The sequence below is a fragment of the Nanorana parkeri genome, unplaced genomic scaffold (assembly GCF_000935625.1).
Source record: "Nanorana parkeri isolate BGI_ZX_2015 unplaced genomic scaffold, ASM93562v1 scaffold1333, whole genome shotgun sequence".
In the NCBI taxonomy this organism is placed as follows: Eukaryota; Metazoa; Chordata; class Amphibia; order Anura; family Dicroglossidae; genus Nanorana; species Nanorana parkeri.
Window position 1 is genome coordinate 113,461 of NW_017307601.1, and position 20,227 is coordinate 133,687.

General features: G+C 38.4%; 1 protein-coding gene across 1 annotated transcript in view; it reads left to right on the forward strand.

The window, feature by feature from the left end:
* Positions 1-20,227, forward strand: part of MGAM (maltase-glucoamylase) — a 160,192-nt gene that overhangs the window by 53,933 nt on the left and 86,032 nt on the right. Inside the window, exons 24-34 of the mRNA XM_018569428.1 lie at positions 152-319; positions 1,257-1,418; positions 4,431-4,637; positions 7,991-8,145; positions 14,266-14,434; positions 15,901-15,997; positions 16,604-16,716; positions 16,796-16,921; positions 17,424-17,552; positions 19,827-19,937; positions 20,046-20,108. Coding sequence (XP_018424930.1) covers positions 152-319; positions 1,257-1,418; positions 4,431-4,637; positions 7,991-8,145; positions 14,266-14,434; positions 15,901-15,997; positions 16,604-16,716; positions 16,796-16,921; positions 17,424-17,552; positions 19,827-19,937; positions 20,046-20,108 — 1,500 coding nt within the window. The remainder of the gene's footprint in view (positions 1-151; positions 320-1,256; positions 1,419-4,430; positions 4,638-7,990; positions 8,146-14,265; positions 14,435-15,900; positions 15,998-16,603; positions 16,717-16,795; positions 16,922-17,423; positions 17,553-19,826; positions 19,938-20,045; positions 20,109-20,227) is intronic.

Consider the following 20,227-nt stretch of genomic DNA (forward strand, 5'->3'; position numbering starts at 1 on the left):
TATATATACATATATACATACATACATACATACATACATACATACATACATACATACATACATACACACACACACACACACACACACACACACACACACACACACACATATATATTCAGGTTAATTGTTTTATTTTTGTTTCCATATTTAGAATGTTCTAACTCTTGAAGCAAAACAATCTATATATAAAGATCCCAACAATCTAAAGTTTGAAGAAATACAAATAATGGGGCTTCCCACAGGCACCGCAAGTGTCACAGTGAAAAAAGAAGGTGTCACTCAGTCTTCAAACCACACCTTCAGATATGATCCTAACAAGGTATTAAATAATCATTTTTAAATTGACATTTACAGCATAAATATTGACTTTTGCACTATACTTCTTTCTACAGTGTCCCTGTTCAGTTAGTTGTTATGTAGCATATTATTCTGAATCGTATGTATCATATTCCAAAATAATGGTGCTCAGCTCTTATCCTCAAGGCCCACTAACAGTGCCAGTGTTTTTCAGTTCTCTTCACAGCGTTACAGGTGAGATAGGTTGTGTTGTTTTCCTACACAGATTAAAAATACTAATCAATGATTTTGTGTCACTACCTAAAAATACTGTAGATAAAACATACACAGTCTGTCACTGAGGCTTGTGGATCAGAGTTGAGCACCATTCTAAAATAGAAGTAAAGACCCAACAATAAAAGTAGTTCATGTTTTAAACCATATGATTTCTGCGCGGTATTAAAAATACCAATTTGTTCTAATATAGTGCCACATTGTGCTATAATGATAGCATATTTAAAAAAAAGGTGACAAGCATAAAAACTCCCATTTTGTATCTGTTTGATTAATGTTCCTACCATGGTGGAAAAATGCCTTTTGAGATATTGGGGTTAATCTCCTAAAGGCAAGGAGGCTGTTTATTTTGCAAATAGATTTGCACTCTACACTCTGCAGGGGAAGCTTCCCTTTAGTTTAGTAAATGAGCTAAAGCCAAAATTAAACACCCAATAATGTCCAGGCAAAAATATTGTCTTTTCTTTGTGACGTGAAATTTCACCACCTTCACTAGCTAAGGGGAAACCTTCCCTGCAAAGTGCAAATTCCTTTGCAAAGTGAACAGCCTATGTGCCTTTGGTAAAGCAACCCCAAGTCAGCCTTCCTTTGTTGACTAGAATCATAGATAATATGACATACAATACATTTCTGTTATTTCAGTCTAGTTGTCCTAGTATAAAAATGACTGACATTTCTTTATGTAGGTTCTCCACATAAACAATCTCCAACTGACACTGGGAGAATCATACACTGTGGAATGGGATCAATTGGGTCCTGGAGGTACAGTTGATGCTGAAAAGTTTGATTGCCACCCTGAACCAAATGCTGATGAAAAGAAATGTAATGATCGTGGCTGCATCTGGGAGGTATGTATAGCATAAAATTATTTCATTCACCTGTGTGTCTGACAAAGAGCTGGGACACCTGAAACTGTTTTATATACAGGTGAAACTCGAATAATTAGAATATTGTGCAAAAGTAATGGCAGTAATTGCTGCAAAAGGGGCCCAAACCAAGTACTGAGTACATATGGGACAGCTATATGGGACATTGGTTATTACTAGTAATAAAGTGTATCTAAAACAAAAACAAAAAAGGAAATACATTGCAGCTTATCAGTCCTTAGATGTGGTGGCTTCATAATTTTTTTTATAGTTTTTTCCTTTCTGTTACATAATGGACTTGCCAGTAACACACTTCTTGTCCCTGGGTAACAATGCTGTACTGCGTCTATGGAGGAGCAGTGTCCTCACCACAGGCTGTTCTCTGCCTCATCTCCTCATCTACATTGCATAGAGGAAATATGTTTTGTAATTAACAGAAGATATCCAATAGCTAATAAGATTTTTTGATAGTTGAATGCTACAAAGACATTGCATTTCTTGTAAGTTCAATAGGTATTGTCTGTGCTTGCTGAAAATGTACTTAGTCTGAAAGAAGAAAACTAACACAACCCCCACATTGTGTTCTTATGTTTAGTTTAGTTTATTTATATAACTTTAGTTACTTTTAATATCACTAATTTACTATCTTGTGTGCCATAATCTATTTTCCTAAATTGATTCTCAGAAATATGCATTTCATCAGTCATATTCACAGAGCAAGATAAACATTTAAAATATTGTTATACAATCATATATTAACCAACAAGATGATGAGACATTAACCTTAATGAACCAAATGGCATTGGTAATATATCAATAAAATATAAGGTAGTGTGCCAAGTTCTGGTAAAGTTGTGTTTACATTTTAAACTGGAAACACTATGAGGGTTATTCACAAAGCTGCCGAAGCCAGCCGTGTGAATAATGGACCCGAAGTGAAGTGAGCCGAGGCATGTACGGCTGATTTCAGCCATACACCGACTGATATCAGCCGTACAGTGGCTTGCTGCGGCTGGCTTCGGGTCGACCCGAAGTGCAGGAGGAGTTTGACTCAGCTGATCCAACATCTGGATCGGCTGAGCCGAACCGCCGGCAGGCTACTCACTGCCGTTCAGCCTATTCCCATAGGACAGTGAGTGAATAGCTGAATGCCGCTGAGCGGCATTCGGCTCTGCTCAGTAGCTCTCTGGTACCGAGCAGAATAGAAAACCAGTTAAAAAAAGTAGAAAAAAATTGAAAATGGTTGGGTGGAGCTAGCAGTGACAGCTAGCCCCACCCAACTGTTTTCTATTGGCCGGGATCAGCTGTGATTACAATGAGAGCTTGTCGGAGCCGGCGGTGGTATAGGCTCTGAGCTGGCGGTGGTCAGCTATGCTGAGTTCTCATGGTACTGACAGATCAGTGTCCCCTGGTTACCTAGTAACCAGGGGACACTGAACTGTCATTACACACTGAGAACTTGGAGGCTCCGCCGAGTTCTCAGTGTAGTGACAGATCAGCGTCCCTGGTTACTTGGTAACCAGGGGGCGCTGATCTGTCTCTGCAAGTGGCCGGAGCCAGCTGTGAGATGATGGCTGGCTCCGCCCAGCTGTCAGTAGCAGGCTTTCACCTTGGCTCAGTCGAGCTGAAGCATATGCCTCACCTCAAACTCATTTTTGTATTCCTCAAAGCACTCTTGAACCATTTATGCAGTGTGACAGGGTGAATTATCCGGTTGAATGAGACCACTGCCATCAGATAATAATGTTTCCATGGAGAGGTGCAATTGGTCAGCACCAATGTTTAGGTAAGAAGTACATGTCAAAGTAACATCTACATGAAAGGCAGGACCCAAGGTTTCCCAGCAGAACATTGCCCAAAGCATCACACTGCCTCCACTGACTTACTGTCTTACTACAGTGCATCCTGGTGCCATCTCTTCCCTGGGCAAGTGACACACACGCACCTGGCCACCCACAGATCAGACCAGGCCACCTTCTTCCATTGTTCTGTGGTCCCATTCTGATGCTCACATGCCCATTGTATGTGCTTTTGGCGGTGGACATGGATCAGCATGGGCACCCTGACCGGTCTGTTGCTAAGCAGCCCCATGTGTTCTCTATGTGAGTAATTGGGAAGAACATTCCAACATTTTATGGGAACAATAAAAAAACTTTTTTTGCTAGTTTTAGTTTTATGTTCGTGTGATTCTCCATGAATCTAATTTACAGTGTGAAATATAACCTATTTTTTCAAAGGGTATGTTAGGGTATTTATGTACATTTATTTTAGTACCATAGTGGTTGCCCTTTGATGGAAATGTTGATTTATTTTGGCTAATCTGTCTCCTAACTTAGTACATTATGGGCACTTGCATCTTCAGAGTTTGCTGCCTGACTTCTGTAGCCAACAGAGTTGAGTCAGCCAATTAGTTAACGAATCCATTAAAAATAAAATGCATTTTTTTCAAGTGTATCATGGAAAATGTTTGAATGCATTCCAAGAGATAGATTTTCTAGAACTGAGAAAGCTGGTCATTTTCAAAGTAACTGACAAACCAAATGCAATTGCTCTCTTTATCTTGAAAACTACGTTCACATACAGAGTAGTTGTTTATTGTAATTTATGGGTAAACAAATGACAAATGAAGATTGCACATCAAACTGTGACACTTGAACGTTATTCTTTTAGCATCCACACCACTCACCAGGGTCCCTCCCTCTGATGCATTTCTCTCATAAAGTAACCTTAGTTGTAAAGTATAAGAGTAAAAACATTTACAGTTCAGATATAAGTATATAACTTCTACATGGTTTATTTTCATCTTAGTGACCATAATGTTGTTGCATTTATTTGTAAGGAAATCCCAAAAAGTGTAAGAGCAGTACAGCCTACTTTCATCTGTTTTCATTATTAATATATGCTGATTACTATGCTGACAACACATTTAAATAATATATATTGAACACAATATATTACTTGCATTGTACTATATAAAATACTTTTCTGTTTCAGGCGTCTAGTGTTTCTGGCATACCATATTGTTACTATCCAGAAGATTATGGCTACACTGTTGACAATGAGCAGACAACCCCAGATGGTATCATTGTGGACCTATCCTTGCCTTCCAGCACTGTGCAACGCTACAGGGCAATTTCTACACCAATCAATAAAATACGCCTTCAAGTAATATACCATAAAAATGATATGCTGCAGTTTAAGGTAAATGCCATTTTCAACTGTGTAAATGAAATAGGAAACATATTAATGGTGCTAATTTTATTAAGCATTTTAGCAATAAAAATTACAATGGCATAGTACTGTCTGTTGCACTTATTTAAAAAAATATGAAATAAGAGAGCTGCCACTCTGAATTGTTTCTTTGATGTTAACACCACAGCTATCTTTCCCTCCTTTACTCCAGCATTGAGCATGTAGCTAATGAAATGGTGGGATACCAGATATATACATTAGTAGTCACAATGGGGTCTATTCATTAAGCTGCCGTAGGCAGCCGAGTGAATGACCAACCTGAAGTGAAGTGAGCCGAACACTGTTCGGCTATTCACTTCAGGCTCGTACGGCTGATTTCAGCCCTATATCGGCTGAAATCAGCCATACATCGGCTTGCTTCGCAGGGCTTCGGGTCGGCCGAACATGCTCAGAATGTTCGGCCAACCCGAAGTGCAGAAGGAGTTTGACTGAGCCGAACCTCCGATAGGCTACTCACTGCTGTTCGGCCTATTCTTATAGATGCCGAACAGCAGTGAGTGAATAGCCGAATGCTGCTGAGCAGAACAGAAAAATAGTTTAAAAAAAGTAAATAGAAAACGATTGTGCGGAGCTAGCAATGACAGCTAGCTCCGCCCAATAGTTTCCTATTGTCTGGCGGCTCTGCTACCGTAAAAAAAAAAACGAAAAAAAAAACTCTACTGGGCGCTCTGGGAGTCTCCTGCTGATGGACCTGATGGAGAACTGAAGCAGAGGGCGGGTACAATGCTAGTTTACTATTGGCTATTGCAAATTGAAATAGTCAATAGGAATCTAGCAATGCATTCCAATGGGCAAAAACGTTTTTGTTTTTTTTTTCTATTCTGACACGGTTGCGTGTCAGAATAAAAAAAAAGAAACAGCAGTGTTTCTCTACTTGGCGGCCTGGAGCGAAAGACTCCCAGGGCGCCATGAAGAATGTTTGCTGTTTGGAGATCAGTGTCCCTGGTTAGCAGGTAACCATAGAGGCTGATCTCTCTGCAGCTGCGAGAAGCAGGCTGTCGGCCGGCCGCTCGGCCAGCTTCGGCTTTCAGCGCGGCTCAGCCGAGCCGAGGCATATGCGTTCGGCTCAACTGAGCCGCTCGGCCACGTTCGGGAGCTGTACGGGCTATAGTGAATAGCCCATACAGCACCCCTTCGGTTCTACTGAACCGAAGGGGTCCTGGGGCCAAAGCTAGCCGAAGGATCGGCCGAAGCTATGGTTAGATCCTTCGGCAGCTTCATGAATAGACCCCAATGTAGTGAAGGAAGGATTAGGAGGGCATCTCCAGAGCATTCACCTTTTAAAGGGGCATTCAAACCTGTGGCTGCGCTACAAAGCACTGCCGCTGGTTTGCATTAGCTGTCACAGTGCTGAAGTGCCGATCTCAGCACATTTCACTGTTTGCCTTTTTGTTAGAATTTTATTGAAATGTGCCCATATGAACTTTAGAACTTTATTGAAAATTTGAAACTTTATTGAAATGTCACATTTCATTATTGAAATGTGTGATTTCATCATAGATCATTGAGATTTATTTGCACAGCACACATACAATATGCACATATGATTTATATGCACAGCACACATGTACTGTGTCATGGCCCTATTTTATAAGCACACACCACTGAACTGTGCCCATCTGTAATATGCAAATTGCCTTGTCTTGCGTTAGGGCTTTGCTGGAAAAAACGGCTGGCCCCAACGCATTTAGTGTGACTCAATCCCTAAGCATATCAAAACCTAAGAACACACTTCTAACATAATTCAGCTTATCAGTACTTAGATGTATTGATACTGGACTGCATTGGTATTCTTTTTTCAGTCTTCCTACTGTGGCATTGTGAGGCAATACCACGGTGTTAGGTGGCCTCAAAGTCACCCAGGGTTCTCAGCCAGAGGGGCTGAGTGGCTCCAGGAAGACATTACTGGTACCAGGAGAGAACTGCCTTTTCAGTTCTTTCTGGGTTTTCTGGATCAAGGTTGGGATCCTGGAGCCAGGAGATTTCTTAGAGCTCTGGGTGGGAAGAAATCTCCATTCCTGGGTCCATGCTTTGGTGGTGACCAGCACCTGATTGTGCACCTGTTTACATCCCTCATGAAGTGTGTGCTGGGATGTGTTCAGGGCCCCACCTGTGAGTCAGGAGAGCACCACCCCGGAGTCAGTGTGGAGGCCAGGGCAGCAGGGAGCTGCGGGTTTGTGAACCATATTGAGAGGATTGGCATGTTATTGCTGTTGTCTGGAGGAACCAGACAGTGGCCCTAAAGATTGAGGCCGGAGCAGCAGTGCTGCGAGAGAGACTTGTTAAAAGACTGGGACACCTTGAGTGTACGTGACAACTCGAGGATTGGTGAGCCCCTATCTGTTATGCTACAGCAAGCTATTTATGTTGGATTTCGTGTTATCTATCGTTTTGAAAGCAAATAAACTGCATTTTACTTGCACCTCCGGTCTTCAGTGGAGTGTCCTTGTTACACTACCCTAGATTTTCACTTTGTCATCCTGATAATAACACATCTCCTGTCCCTGAGTGGACTGGAATGGACTTCAAACATGCCTGCCTTCATTACATAGTTAAATATGTAAGTAATCCCATCATCTAGAGAGTGATGGGAGTAGTAGTTTAGAGAAAAAAAATTGTGTATTACTTGCAAGCCCCCTTACCTGCTTACATCTTTGCAGGGAGGGGGCAAGAAGGCACGATCTCTGGTGATCTAGTGGTTGATTTAGTAAGGTCTGGTGCAGACCTTACTAATCCATTCTTTCAGCCGAAGGTCATAGCTGTCGGAGCTCAGGCCAAAAGAAACCAGTGATTGCCAGAGATGATAGGAGCAGCTATGCAGTCTGCATCCAACAGAGATGCAGATCATCTATCTGTTCGCACAAGTCAGGTATGTGGTCAGTGACAGTGTGCCTGACTTGTCAGATGGCTGTGGGCCACATAGTACCAATTCTTGAGTCAGAGTTGGCCCGCAGGCCAATACTTTGAGACCCTTTTCTTACAAGATCAACTGGCTTATTTCTGTACTTGCTGAGCCTGAAAAAAAGAAGCTTAATGCAGCCACCATATCTAAAGACTGATAAGCTAAAATATATTACATTTTGTTTATTCACCCTTGTCAAAACAACAATTTTTTTTATATTTCTATTTTAACAAGTTACCTATAGGCTGCAGAGAACCACTTTCAGTTTGGTGTCCATGGATTTCATGCATACAACTGATATTTGCAAAATATTTTAAAATATGCCCCTTTTTAATTCCTCAAAATTAGAAATGTGTCATTGAAATTAATTTGACTTTAATGCCTTATCGTCATTTTATAGATCTTTGATCCTAATAACAAAAGATATGAAGTTCCAGTACCACTCATTCTACCCAGCAGTCCAAGCAGTACAGATCAGCGAATGTATGAAGTAGAAGTTGTTAAAGAGAAGAAATTTGGGCTTCGCATTATAAGGAAGAGCAATGGTGCTGTTATGTAAGTATAATTAGTGACCTATGGATGAGATCTTTATGAAATTATGTCTTTAGCATATGGTTTATTTTGAATCCATAGTTTATAAATGTACCGAAGACAGAGCAATCTTGCTTAGTTCATGACAAGTACATTTGTCACACTCGACAATTCTGCTTACATCATGGACCTTACTGATGAAAGTACGGTAAAGCTAATTTTCAACACCAAATTATGCTTAACTTTAAGGTCTAGTTCTCACCAGCAACTGCATCACAACTGTGTGCATCTGTGCAGTTTCATTGCGATCCGTTTCAACACTTTTGTGATGTGTTTTGATGTGTTTTTTTCCCCTGCATGTCCCTGGATGATGCCACAATCAATTCTGTTTTGTGTTTTGTTTTTGTATGTGTTCCATTGCGTTTCATGCTATGTGTTTGCACTTCGTTTTGATGCAGGTAAAATAGGACAAGCAGTACTTTTTCTGACTGCATCTGAACGAACTGCAATGGTGTGAATTAAGCACAAGAAAACCCATAGGAAAGCATTGTCAAAATAAACTGACTGCATCACAACTGCATATGGTGTGAACTGGCCCTAATTTTTCAGGGTTGGATCAAGTTGGTTCACAGAATTTATGATATGACATAAACCAATCTTTCTGTCTAGCCCTTTATCTTGGTAAATCCTAAAAGCTGTCACTACAGTTATCTATAGGAAACTAGCAAAGTTTAGGAGTTTAACTACAGCTATGACTTTTAATAAACTATAAAATTTGCGTAAAACCTGTTTAAATCCAGTTGGATCCATAGAATTACTGGACTCCCTCCTATGTTCAATCCTGGGCCTCAATATCTTCTCCAGAGCCACTAGTAGTGGGGATGTTGTGCTGCTGATGTCCAAGGAGCAACTTTTAGAGGATCTGGTATAGACAGCGAACTACCAGACATTTACCATATCATATACAAAATGTTTCTGAACCACCAAAGAAATCCAGACACAATAAACCAACAAAAAAATACAATGGGGCTTTCTAGGTGTCAGACAGGCTGATTGGGACATGAATACATACATGTTATCAATATACAATTTATGTGTTTTAACATTTTATTATTAAAATACATGATTAAAGACATATAAGACAGCTTACAAACATATTCCAAACACAGGAAGTTATCCCATGGCATAGCACCTCCCTGGATTACACAAACACTTTGTATACAATCTTGGCATTCCAAAAGATTGCTTTTCTCTATAAATATCAACACTTCATATTTGTTAGTCATAACATTTCTCTTTGTTTCATGGGTCAATGTGCAGTGAGTCCAGACTTCCTCTACCTCTAAACTTCCTGAAGAATCTTTTGGAATGCCAAGATTGTATATAATGTGTTTGCACGATCCAGGGGGGCGGTATGCCATGGGATAACTTCTTGTGTTTGGAATATGTTTTTAAACTGTATTATATGTCTTTAATCATATATTTTAATAAAATGTTAAAACACATATAAATTGTATATTGATAACATGTATGTATTCATGTCCCAATCAGCCTGTGTGTGAGACCTAGAAAGCCCCATTGTATTTTTGTGTTGGTTTATTGTACCATATCACAAAAACATAGTGAGACAGGCACAGGGTTAAGGCAGAAGGCAGACATAAATGTGGCCAAACATGCAGAAGGTGAAGGGAGGCAGCAGACAGAAAACAGGATTCAAATTATGAAGCAAATACAAACAGAACAAATATGTTGATCAAGCACTGAGTGTAAGAGTGGACTACTTTTCATAGTATATTAATGAGGGTTAGGAATACAAGTTATAAAGTGGCAATGTTTCAGTGCCAGAAACTGTCAATAGATGACGATGGAGAGTCCAACAACTTAAAATTTATTACACCTTAGCCATGCTTGATGTTCAACTCCAGCGCAGCTATTGGCAGATCTTTACATTATACAATGCCATGAAGAAATGTATCTTGTTAACATTTATATTGCCAGAAAAAGTGTCTGCTGCTTGGAGAAAAGAGTGTGTTGCTTACATAAAAAATAAACAGAATTTAAAAAGGACATTTCCACCTTTTGCGGGGGCATTTAAAAAAAAAACATATGCCAGCAATGTACACAGTGTGTACATGATGCCAGACAGATGCATTGTATCTTCTGATACAGACAAAACAAGTGCAGAAGATCTTCATAGCACACAGCACACAGCACACAGAACACAGTGACACAGAGAAGGTCTACAGACACATCAAGTGCAAGAGATCTTCATAACACACACAGTGCTATGAGTTAATGTGTTGATGATTTATAGTGGGAGTTCTCCTCTCTGCTCTCTCCTCAGAGCTGAGTGTGTGCTCGTTTATGAGGAGGGGGGGTCAGCACACTGAGCTCAGCAGAGCAGAGAGGAATCAGCTGATTGCAGTTTACAGATAACAACCCAACCCTCAATAGAGACAGATTGAAGATCCTGTGGAGGGAATTAAGAATTTCTAGGACTCTGGCCCGTGAAAGATTCTATTAACCCCTTCGTGACTGACGACGTACAGTGTACGTCGCCAGCATCGGGGCTGTTTAAACAGACTCCCGGCGACTTTTGCCGCCGGGACTCTGTTTAAACTTGTAGAGCCGACTGTCGGCTTTACAACAGAAGCGATCCTGGCGACTTACCTGTCGCCAGATCGCTTCTGCGTCCCGAAGTATGAAAAACAGGACTGTGACTTCTGACAATGCACACACATCTAAATCGCCCCCTGCATTCTACATTACCACAAAAATCACAAATCATTTACAAAGGTGGAAATGTCCTTTAAAAAAAGTTTTATTTGTTAATCCAATATAGCATAATTGGTTTATCTATGGAAAGTCAGAAAACATGGACCGGTTTGTAATACTTATTTATTACACTTTTGGAGGTTATAAGTTAGAATACTTACAATTGTTCTGAGATAAAAGTGTTTTCATAAGTAAATTAATTAAGCTATTACTTTTTGAAGATGTCCGTTATTATAAGGGACCATTAGTAAGCTAGAGGGAATATTTTCAAGCACTTCCTAAGAAACTCATTTGTGCTTTGAAATCAATTGATTCCTCTGTGAAATGTCAGGCTCTCTCTTTTGCTCAAATTCAGAACAAAAAGAAATTAGACTTCCATCCAGGGGGATTATTGCTTGTATCATCTGTCCTTTGAGGCTGGAATGTTTGAGACACTCGGATTAAAGCTGTTGATAGAAATGCTTAGAGCTGATATACTTTTAGTATGGTCTAAGCAGATGAATTATACACATGTTATGAACAACATTTAGTTCTGTTGAATTAAATGCCAGTAATAAACTACAGGAATTCTTTCTGGCTGGTTATCAAGCTGGAAATCTGCAAACACAAAACCACATATACACACATATATCTAATTCACTCATAAAGTGAACCATACCAAAATGTAGCAGAAGGTACAATGCAAGAGGGTTGACTGAGAACAGCCCAGCATTTAGAGCAAATAAAGTCCAAAGTTGCAGCAATCCAATTTTTTTTCAATCAAAGCGCAAGAAAATGGTGTTCCACACATACATTCAACAGTTTCTGACTTAGATCAGCCCTTTAGGCCGGTTTACACCATAAACAGTGCGTTCCACAGTGGTCAGCCTCTGGAACACACTGTTTTGCACTCCAGCCAGCTTCCTGCATTTAGGGATGGCGGGGGGGGGGCATGGTGGTTTGTTGAAGTCGGCACCACAGCCACACACCCTACATGAAGTATGAGTTGTCTGCAACAGAATTTGTGGCACATCAGTGCCTGCATTCCGGTCCAAAAATAGTGATTGCAGCATTTTTACAGATTGCACTGGACCCGAATGCAGGCACTGATGTGCCACGCGTTCTGGTGTGGGCGATCATACCGTGGACGGGGGGCATGGCTTTTGGTACCACTTTAATGCATCACCACACCCCTAAATGCAGGAAGCCAGCCGGAGTGCGATACAGTGTGTTCTAGAGGCTGGCCGCTCTGGAATGCACATTTTATGATGTAAACCGTCGCCCTTCATCAGGCAGAAAGCACTACTAGTACCATTGTAATTGATTGAATACAAAAAGGAACTGGAAGCATTGTAAACACAATATATAGTATATCAGGTGTATTAATCAGGAGATCAGAATGGTCAAGCTGTACCTATTCAGATAAGAAATACATCTCTCTAAAAATATAGATGGTTAATACATATACAAAATTGAAAGATTACATTAAACAGCTGTTCTTCATGACAAAACAAGTATGTGGTACACACAGACTTAAGAATAGACTTGCACATCATAAATACTTTATCCATGATAGACTGACTTAATGTCTGTGGCCGGACATTTTGTGGCAATTTCCCATTTTGTCTCACAACTAACTTCATGTGTAGACATGTGCACGAGCAACAAATTTGTTTTGTTTTCATTCTGATTTTTTTGTTTTTTTCGTTTTCTGGGATTCGGGTCCAAAAGCCAATTCGTTTTGGGATTCGGATTCAGACGAAATTAGTTAGTTGTAGTATGATGGAATTTTCATTTTAGATGAATTTTCATTGCAGCAAAGTCACATTAGACAAAAGGAAAAAAAATGTTTACAGTCCGCAGAAGAAGAAAAAAGCGAGAGGTTCACCTTCTGATTCATACTAGACCCTTTGGGTCTGGAAGGAATGTTAGGAGTGACCCCCTAAGTTAAAAACAAAAAAAGTGTGTGATGTTCCCCCAAAATCCTTACTACGCCATTTATGTCTGGATGGAATTTTAAGGGACAACCCCACCTCAAAAAAAGGGGGGGAAAACGTGGGGTCTCACCTAAAATTCCTACCAGACCTGAAGGGCCTGGTATGGCTTTTGGGGGGAACCACATGCACTTTTTTATTTTTAACTTGGGGGGTCCTTCCTAACATTCCTATCAGACCTAAAGGGTATGATTCGGGAGGGAAACCTCACGCTTTTTTTTCGTTCGATGGACCGCCTTTTGCCTTTGTCTAATGTCACATACTCCCGCTATGAATTTCATCTAAAATTTTCATTATTGAACATTTGGATTCGTTTTGATTCATAATTTCTGTCATATCTGTCAATAATGAAAATTTGTCCCTAATAACGCATCTTTCCAATAACAAATCACACATGTATATTCATGAGAATTGATCATATTCTAAAGAACAGATTGGGTAGATTGATTGGGCACACTTTAACTTTGTGGTCTAAACTGGATTTGCAATTATTTCTTTCTCACATAGTATTTTTCATTTCTATTTTTCATAAATATTTTTATTTATTTCACTTATTTTTAATTTACAGGTCACTGTGGGATGCATTTTTATTTGTATTAACTGTCTACATTTATGGAGGGATGTATTTCTTGTCTGAGTAGGCACTGACCATTTTGGTCTCCTGATTCCTGATGAAGGGTTGATTTAAGCCAGAAACTGTTGAAAGTATATGCAGAGTTTTGAATGAAAAAATAATATAAAAAGATTTGGATTGCTGCAACTTTGGACTTTATTTGGTGTGTGTGTGTGTGTGTGTGTGTGTGTGCATGTGTGTGTGTGTATGTATGTATGTGTATGTGTATATATATATATATACACACACACAAATATTTCCGTAAATATAAATTATTGCAGGTTAGCAATAACTATGGCAGTTAACATATTTACCAGGATTATTCGACTGCTTTGGTGAAAAAAAAAACATGCTTTTACCAGGTTCAATAGCATAAGTTAAAAAAACACACGTGGATGAATAGGTCAAAGTAAACCACCCCTCCGCTTTCCTTTCTTCCTCTGCTCTGCATAGCTCTCTACAGACATTCCATTAGATAATAATAGATGATAATAGAAAAAATCTACTTTTTCTTCCCTTTAGAAAGCCCATAATGCTTTGTGCATGCATACATAAAAATGCATACATAGAAACTAGCTTTTGGGCAGGAAGTGCTGATTTAGGCAGAGAAGTAATAGGCAACTTTGCCACTTTACAAGGAAAATTAGGCATCACAGACATACTTTATCATTCCATATTTGTTTTTGGAGGTCTTCAAATAAAGGTTTTGTTTTTTAGCAAGAACATTGGAATCCATATGAATCTTATATGTAAAAGAGTGTAATTTATTTTTTTTGTCACCAGCTGGGACTCTAATTTGCCTGGAATGACATTTGAAGATAAGTTTATTCAGATTTCTACACGGCTTCCCACCGATTATGTCTTTGGGCTTGGAGAAACAGAGCATCAAACTTTCCGCCAAGAAATGAAACGCAGACCTATTGGACTTTTTGCTAAAGATCAGCCTCCAGGAGTAAGTGGATATATTTTGTAAAATTCTTAGAGTGACTCTGTACAGCAGTGTATAACTGTACAACTTAGTGGTAGGGAGGGAATATAAAAAAAATTTACAACCTTTTAATAAGGAGTGTTTTTTTCTGAAAACTTTGATGTTGTTTTTACATATACATGGTTTTGGTATATAAATACATGTTTTTAATTATACCAATTATGGTAAGGTTAAAGGCAGACTCCATTTTTCTCAATAAAATTATGTTCTATATATCATTGTTACAGAAATTATTTTGTAATTGAATGTTCCATAAAAAATACTGTTTCCACCAGAGGATCCTTGCTGTTTCCACTCTGTTACACCTCCGACTCCACAGTCTTGCTAAGCTGCCTCCAACACAAAGTCAAAATGAAGCAGAGTCCATGCAGAGCATTTAGGGAACCAGTTGATTTATTTAAAGATTAATTCCAGGAAAAATAGGTATTATCATTCAAGCCGGCTTGTTCTTAGACCAGTCCCTAGATCTTCTTTCCCCCTCCACTGCAGTGGTCTAAGAATCCTTGTGTCATCACGTTCTATACAAATGTATAGACATGAGGATACTGCGGAACACTCCATTTGTGCAGCAGAGGAGAAGACATGCTTCAGTGACCAGAGAAGCAGGGAGTCGGTTCAGCAGTGTGGGTGAGTATAATTTTTTTTAGCACCTAGACCAAAAGGAGCAGTTAACCCTTGAAGTGTGGAGTTACCCCACAACAAGTGTTAATAAAAATGTCCCCCATGTTCTTCTACAAAAACACATAATACAGCAATTCAGAACACTGAAGGAGTTCAAGATCAATTAATTATGTGTCAATTCTGCATGGAACCATCTTCTGTGGACTTTATGTCATTGCAAACTACCATTACCTTTCATTCTGCAAAAAATTACAGTATAAAACGACTTTAAAACTTGAATCTGTTACCACCATGGAATCCAATCGCAATACAAAGGAGACAATGCCCTAAAGTTTAACTTCAGGCCTATATGATTGACTCACAGCTGTCCCAGGCATTTGTTATCTTATTATAACACTGATAGTGCTTCATAATATTATATAAGGCAAACATCACCCACTGAACAATTAGGATGTGACTAGAATAGTGGTGTTTTAGCTGCACAGTAGCAGGTAATACGCTGTAATACAAATCATTGTAGTGTATTTAAATGACCTGGAGAGGATGTTTTTCTTAACAAAAGTTGAGCTATACTGCCTGTATCACCCAATACAATTTGTTGTATCAGCTTCCCAGTAAACTATGGGGAAGTGATAATGTAAATTTTATTGGGTGTACAGCAAAAGCAGGTTTTCTTTTAAATGCATTTGTCTTTTAAACACATTTGTCTTTATAGATGTAAAGAAGCACAAAAAGCAAAACATTTTAGGTATTTTTAAAATGAAATCTGCAAACAATTCAAAAATATATTCATTTTACTCTTTCTTCAGGATCATCTAAACTCCTATGGTGTTCAACCATTTTACATGGGGCTGGATACTGAAGGAAACGCGCATGGGGTTCTTCTGTTGAACAGCAATGCTATGGGTAAATTGATATTGAAGTCTGCTTGCTGTGATAGTCTAGAAGAGATATCCAGGAAAGATGTGCTAGTCTTTTTCATAAAAATCACATTGAAGCAAATGGAACCCAAATGGTTAAGTAAAAACATGATCAGTTAGAAATAAGCTGCAGTAGTTTACAAGATTGATCTATTTCCCTCACTTCCTGGAACTCTGGCACATGTGACTAAGACATGTGACCATGCCCATCATCTCAGGGGAGGACAAGGCCTTTCCCTGAGATCTCATGAGATTAAAGATAAGATTTCCCTGCAATGCTCTGCTGATGTAACCTTGCCAGGATGCACTGCTTGGGTGCGATTTTATAATTCAGACATAGCAGTAGTGCACCAGAGCACCTTACTGCATAACATTCTCAGTTATTTCGCTTTGTGATCGTTCATGCCAGGTATTCTCACCCTTTCATTTCATACTGCCTCTTAGATCCACATAAAAAAAGTTTCAACCACAGCCAATTTCCTAACTTTATCTATTTCATTGTATTATCATGACCTATTGAAGTTGAAACTTCAGTTATATTTTTTAATCAGTATTGCTCACTTCCTGTATCTCTAAAACTTTTTTCTGTCAGATATAACATTACAGGAAACACCTGCACTAACATACCGCACTATTGGAGGAATCTTAGACTTTTATGTAGTCTTGGGCCCTAAACCAGAAGTTGTTGTCCAACAATACACAGAAGTAAGTAGCCTTTCTTTACCAGTATAGTTACATACATATAAAATACCTTCCATACAGTCATTTTTTTTCATTTTCTCAGCTTGTTGGACGTCCAGTAATGCCATCCTACTGGGCTCTTGGATTCCAGCTGTGTCGCTATGGATACAAAAATGATTCAGAAATTGCTGATTTATATGAAAATATGAAAAGGGCCCAGATTCCCTACGTAAGTACAAAAATGACACATTAGCTGACAATCTTCAGTTTTCTCTCAAATATTTAAGTTTCAGTCTGCTCAAAACTATTGTTTCAGTTTTTGGTTGATACTGGGGAAAAAGAGCCATGTGACCTGCAGTATGCACAGATTGTACCATTTGCTTTTCCATCTATGCACATAAGGAACATACTGTATACAGAATACACACAGGGGAAGAATGAATATCTGAGCTTAGCAAATACCTATATGAAACTGCACAGTTTTCATATAGGACTCAGGAACTTTAGGTTCTGTCCTTTTTAGCTTTAGCTAACACTTGTTATCCACATGTAAAGAGTACATAATTTAATTTTTATACTTTATTGTTTTAATAGTTTGTTTTCTAATCAATACTAAAAAAAATGATAAATATTTTTATATGTTCATTATACCTGTCATTCTGAAACTGAAGTAGTATTACATTTGCTTTGATATAAAGTATCTTAGGAAGTACATTTATGTTTGACTATAGGATGTACAGTATGCTGACATAGACTACATGGAGAGACAACTGGACTTCACACTTGGTGCCAACTTCTCGGGCCTGCCAGCTCTGGTTGACCGAATAAGAGCAGAAGGAATGAAATTTATTATTCTCTTGGTGCGTAATGTTTATGTAAACAGAATGTGAGACAGCTCATAATTAAAGAACTACCTTATATAAATATTGAGGATACTACATTCTTCCCAGTTCATAAACAATACTAATGTGTAAATGCAATATTTACACATTACGTTTTCTAAATTTAATGTTTAAACTCAGGTATAATTGCCAATTACCAGATTATTGAAAGAAATAAGGATGTTTTGTGTGTGGAAAAACTTACATTTTGAAAATGAATAATAATAATAATAATAATAATGTTTGAGACTTAAGATTGAACATTGTAGAGTGAACAGAACAGCTCTGAAATTCCAACAGGATTAACAGGTTTTGTTTTATTTGTGCACCTTTAAAACAGATTTAACTGAATACTTTCAAAAATATATTTAACTGACCAAAAAGGGAGAAAATATGAGACATTTATTGTTATAATCTACATTCACTATAAGGTTGAACGCCAACCAGATATAAAATACACATATGAATGCAGTTTTGTATTCAGTAATGCAGCCCTAAAAGTATTATGAATGGTTTTCACTGGCGGAGCCACTTTACACAAATTGTTTGCACACATATTAAAATGAACATTTTAGGTCTAAAGATTACTTTAGCCCCCCAAAATATTATATATTTTCTGAAAGTAGAGACCCTTGAAAATTAAATGGTAGTAGTTAAAATTTCTTATGTAACATGATAAATGATCTTCTGTTTATCAAATCTATATTTTCAGTAAAAAATGCACTCAAATTTTAATGCAAACAAACAATAGAGTATCCAAATTTAAGGTAGAATATAAAAGACGAGGTTAGCCCAACTAAATAGATACCAAGTATGTCAGGCCTCAAAATGATGTGCACCCATGAAATGGCCAGAAACTACGCAATCCCAAAATTGTCAATAGATATAGCTCTAAAAGCCTTTACAGCACATAATTTTAGATTTATGGGTGATGGCCCTAGAATTACTACTTTCACTCTGGTGTGCACAATCATTGTTTTCCTAGGTGTGCGCAACTAACACAGGCATTTAAATGCATACGTGTATGTGCATGTGGACCCAGGCTATTAGAATTGTTTTAATCTAATGGATTAAACATTATTTATTTCAACTTTTTTCTTTTTTCAACTTAACTCTATTGCTATCACAAGGGAGCAGACAAGTCCCCTACGTGATAGCACTATGCAGATGACAGGTTCTCTAAAGAAGACCATAGGAGTCTTAGACCCCTTATCACTTCTGCACTCTGTTGAAGCTGAATTAGCACAGGTTGTGCTTGATCAGCTTCTTCCCTGGCTAAAGCAACCAGGGTTTGAGAGCTCTGAACACGCAAGTAAAAAGAACTGAGTGCTTCTAGGCTCAAACTATATAGGCGAGATCAGCAAACAAATGTTTGAATCCTGACACTTACCATGATGTTCCTGGACACCTAGCACACAAAACCGACAGGTGAGCCCATGACACAAGGCTACGAATCAATCATGAAAGGGGGAAAGCTGCATGTTTGTAGAATGTTTTCATAGGCATGTGCAACCGACACAGTCATTTGAATGCATATGTGGGACCCAGGCATTTATACGTTTTTGAATCTATTTGATTAAAGTGCATTTATTTTAACGTTTTTTTCTTTTTTAAACATGGCTAGGAATCAGGCATGGAAGGGAGGAAAGCAGCATGTTTGTAGAATGTAGAAGCTAAAACTGCCCAAATCACTTCTACTGCATGGCCATCGTCTTGCAGTGAAAAGATAAACTCCCACTTGTTATGGCGACTGGGAATTTGTTTACATGTTGTTGCAGAAAAAGAGTTAAAGCAAACAGTGTAAGTAGCTGAGTTTGACCATGGATCAGCCTCTTGCCGTTTCCATACATCAGAGATCAGATTGTGGGAGAAAGAAGCAACACAATAAGTTTTACTACAGTAAAAGGAAAATGCTGATAGAAGGCGAAAGTAGAGTATCAGAGAGATGAGTGCATCAGTATGCTGCTTCTTATTTCACTGACAAGTCACAGGAAAGCAGGTGTCCTGACAGACAGGACTGTGATGTGTACCTGGGCTGTGTACATCTCATAACTGGATAGATAGAAATACAAATCCTTTGGCATGTAAAACACACTCCCCTATATGTATTTCAACAGCAGTTATGTTAGTCCACAGATGTACAAACCAAAGCATTTGTTTTAGCCTTTTGTCCACCTATCTAAATGCAATTTAAGTAATGATATTTCATTTTTTAAACACATTTTACATTGTCTTTTTTTGCATCATTTATAGGATCCTGCTATTTCAGGAAATGAAACCAAACCCTACCCAGCTTATACTAGAGGTGTACAAGATGATGTATTCATCAAATGGCCAAATAGCACTGACATAATATGGGGAAAGGTATCTATGATGTTTTCTACATGGAAGAAGCTCAAATATCATTATTTTTTGTTAACCTATATTGATTTATGTTTTACTATATTTGTTTTTTTTATTTTTTGCTTTAAGGTTTGGCCAGATATTCCAGATGTCTTTGTTGATGAATCTTTGGACTGGGATACACAAGTGCAGGTGATAAGCAGATACTTTTCTATAAATATTAGGTTATATTTTTCACAGTTCCTTATGTTTTACAAAAGAAACTGAGTTTGTATACAATTAAATTACATACACCTTTATATATATATATA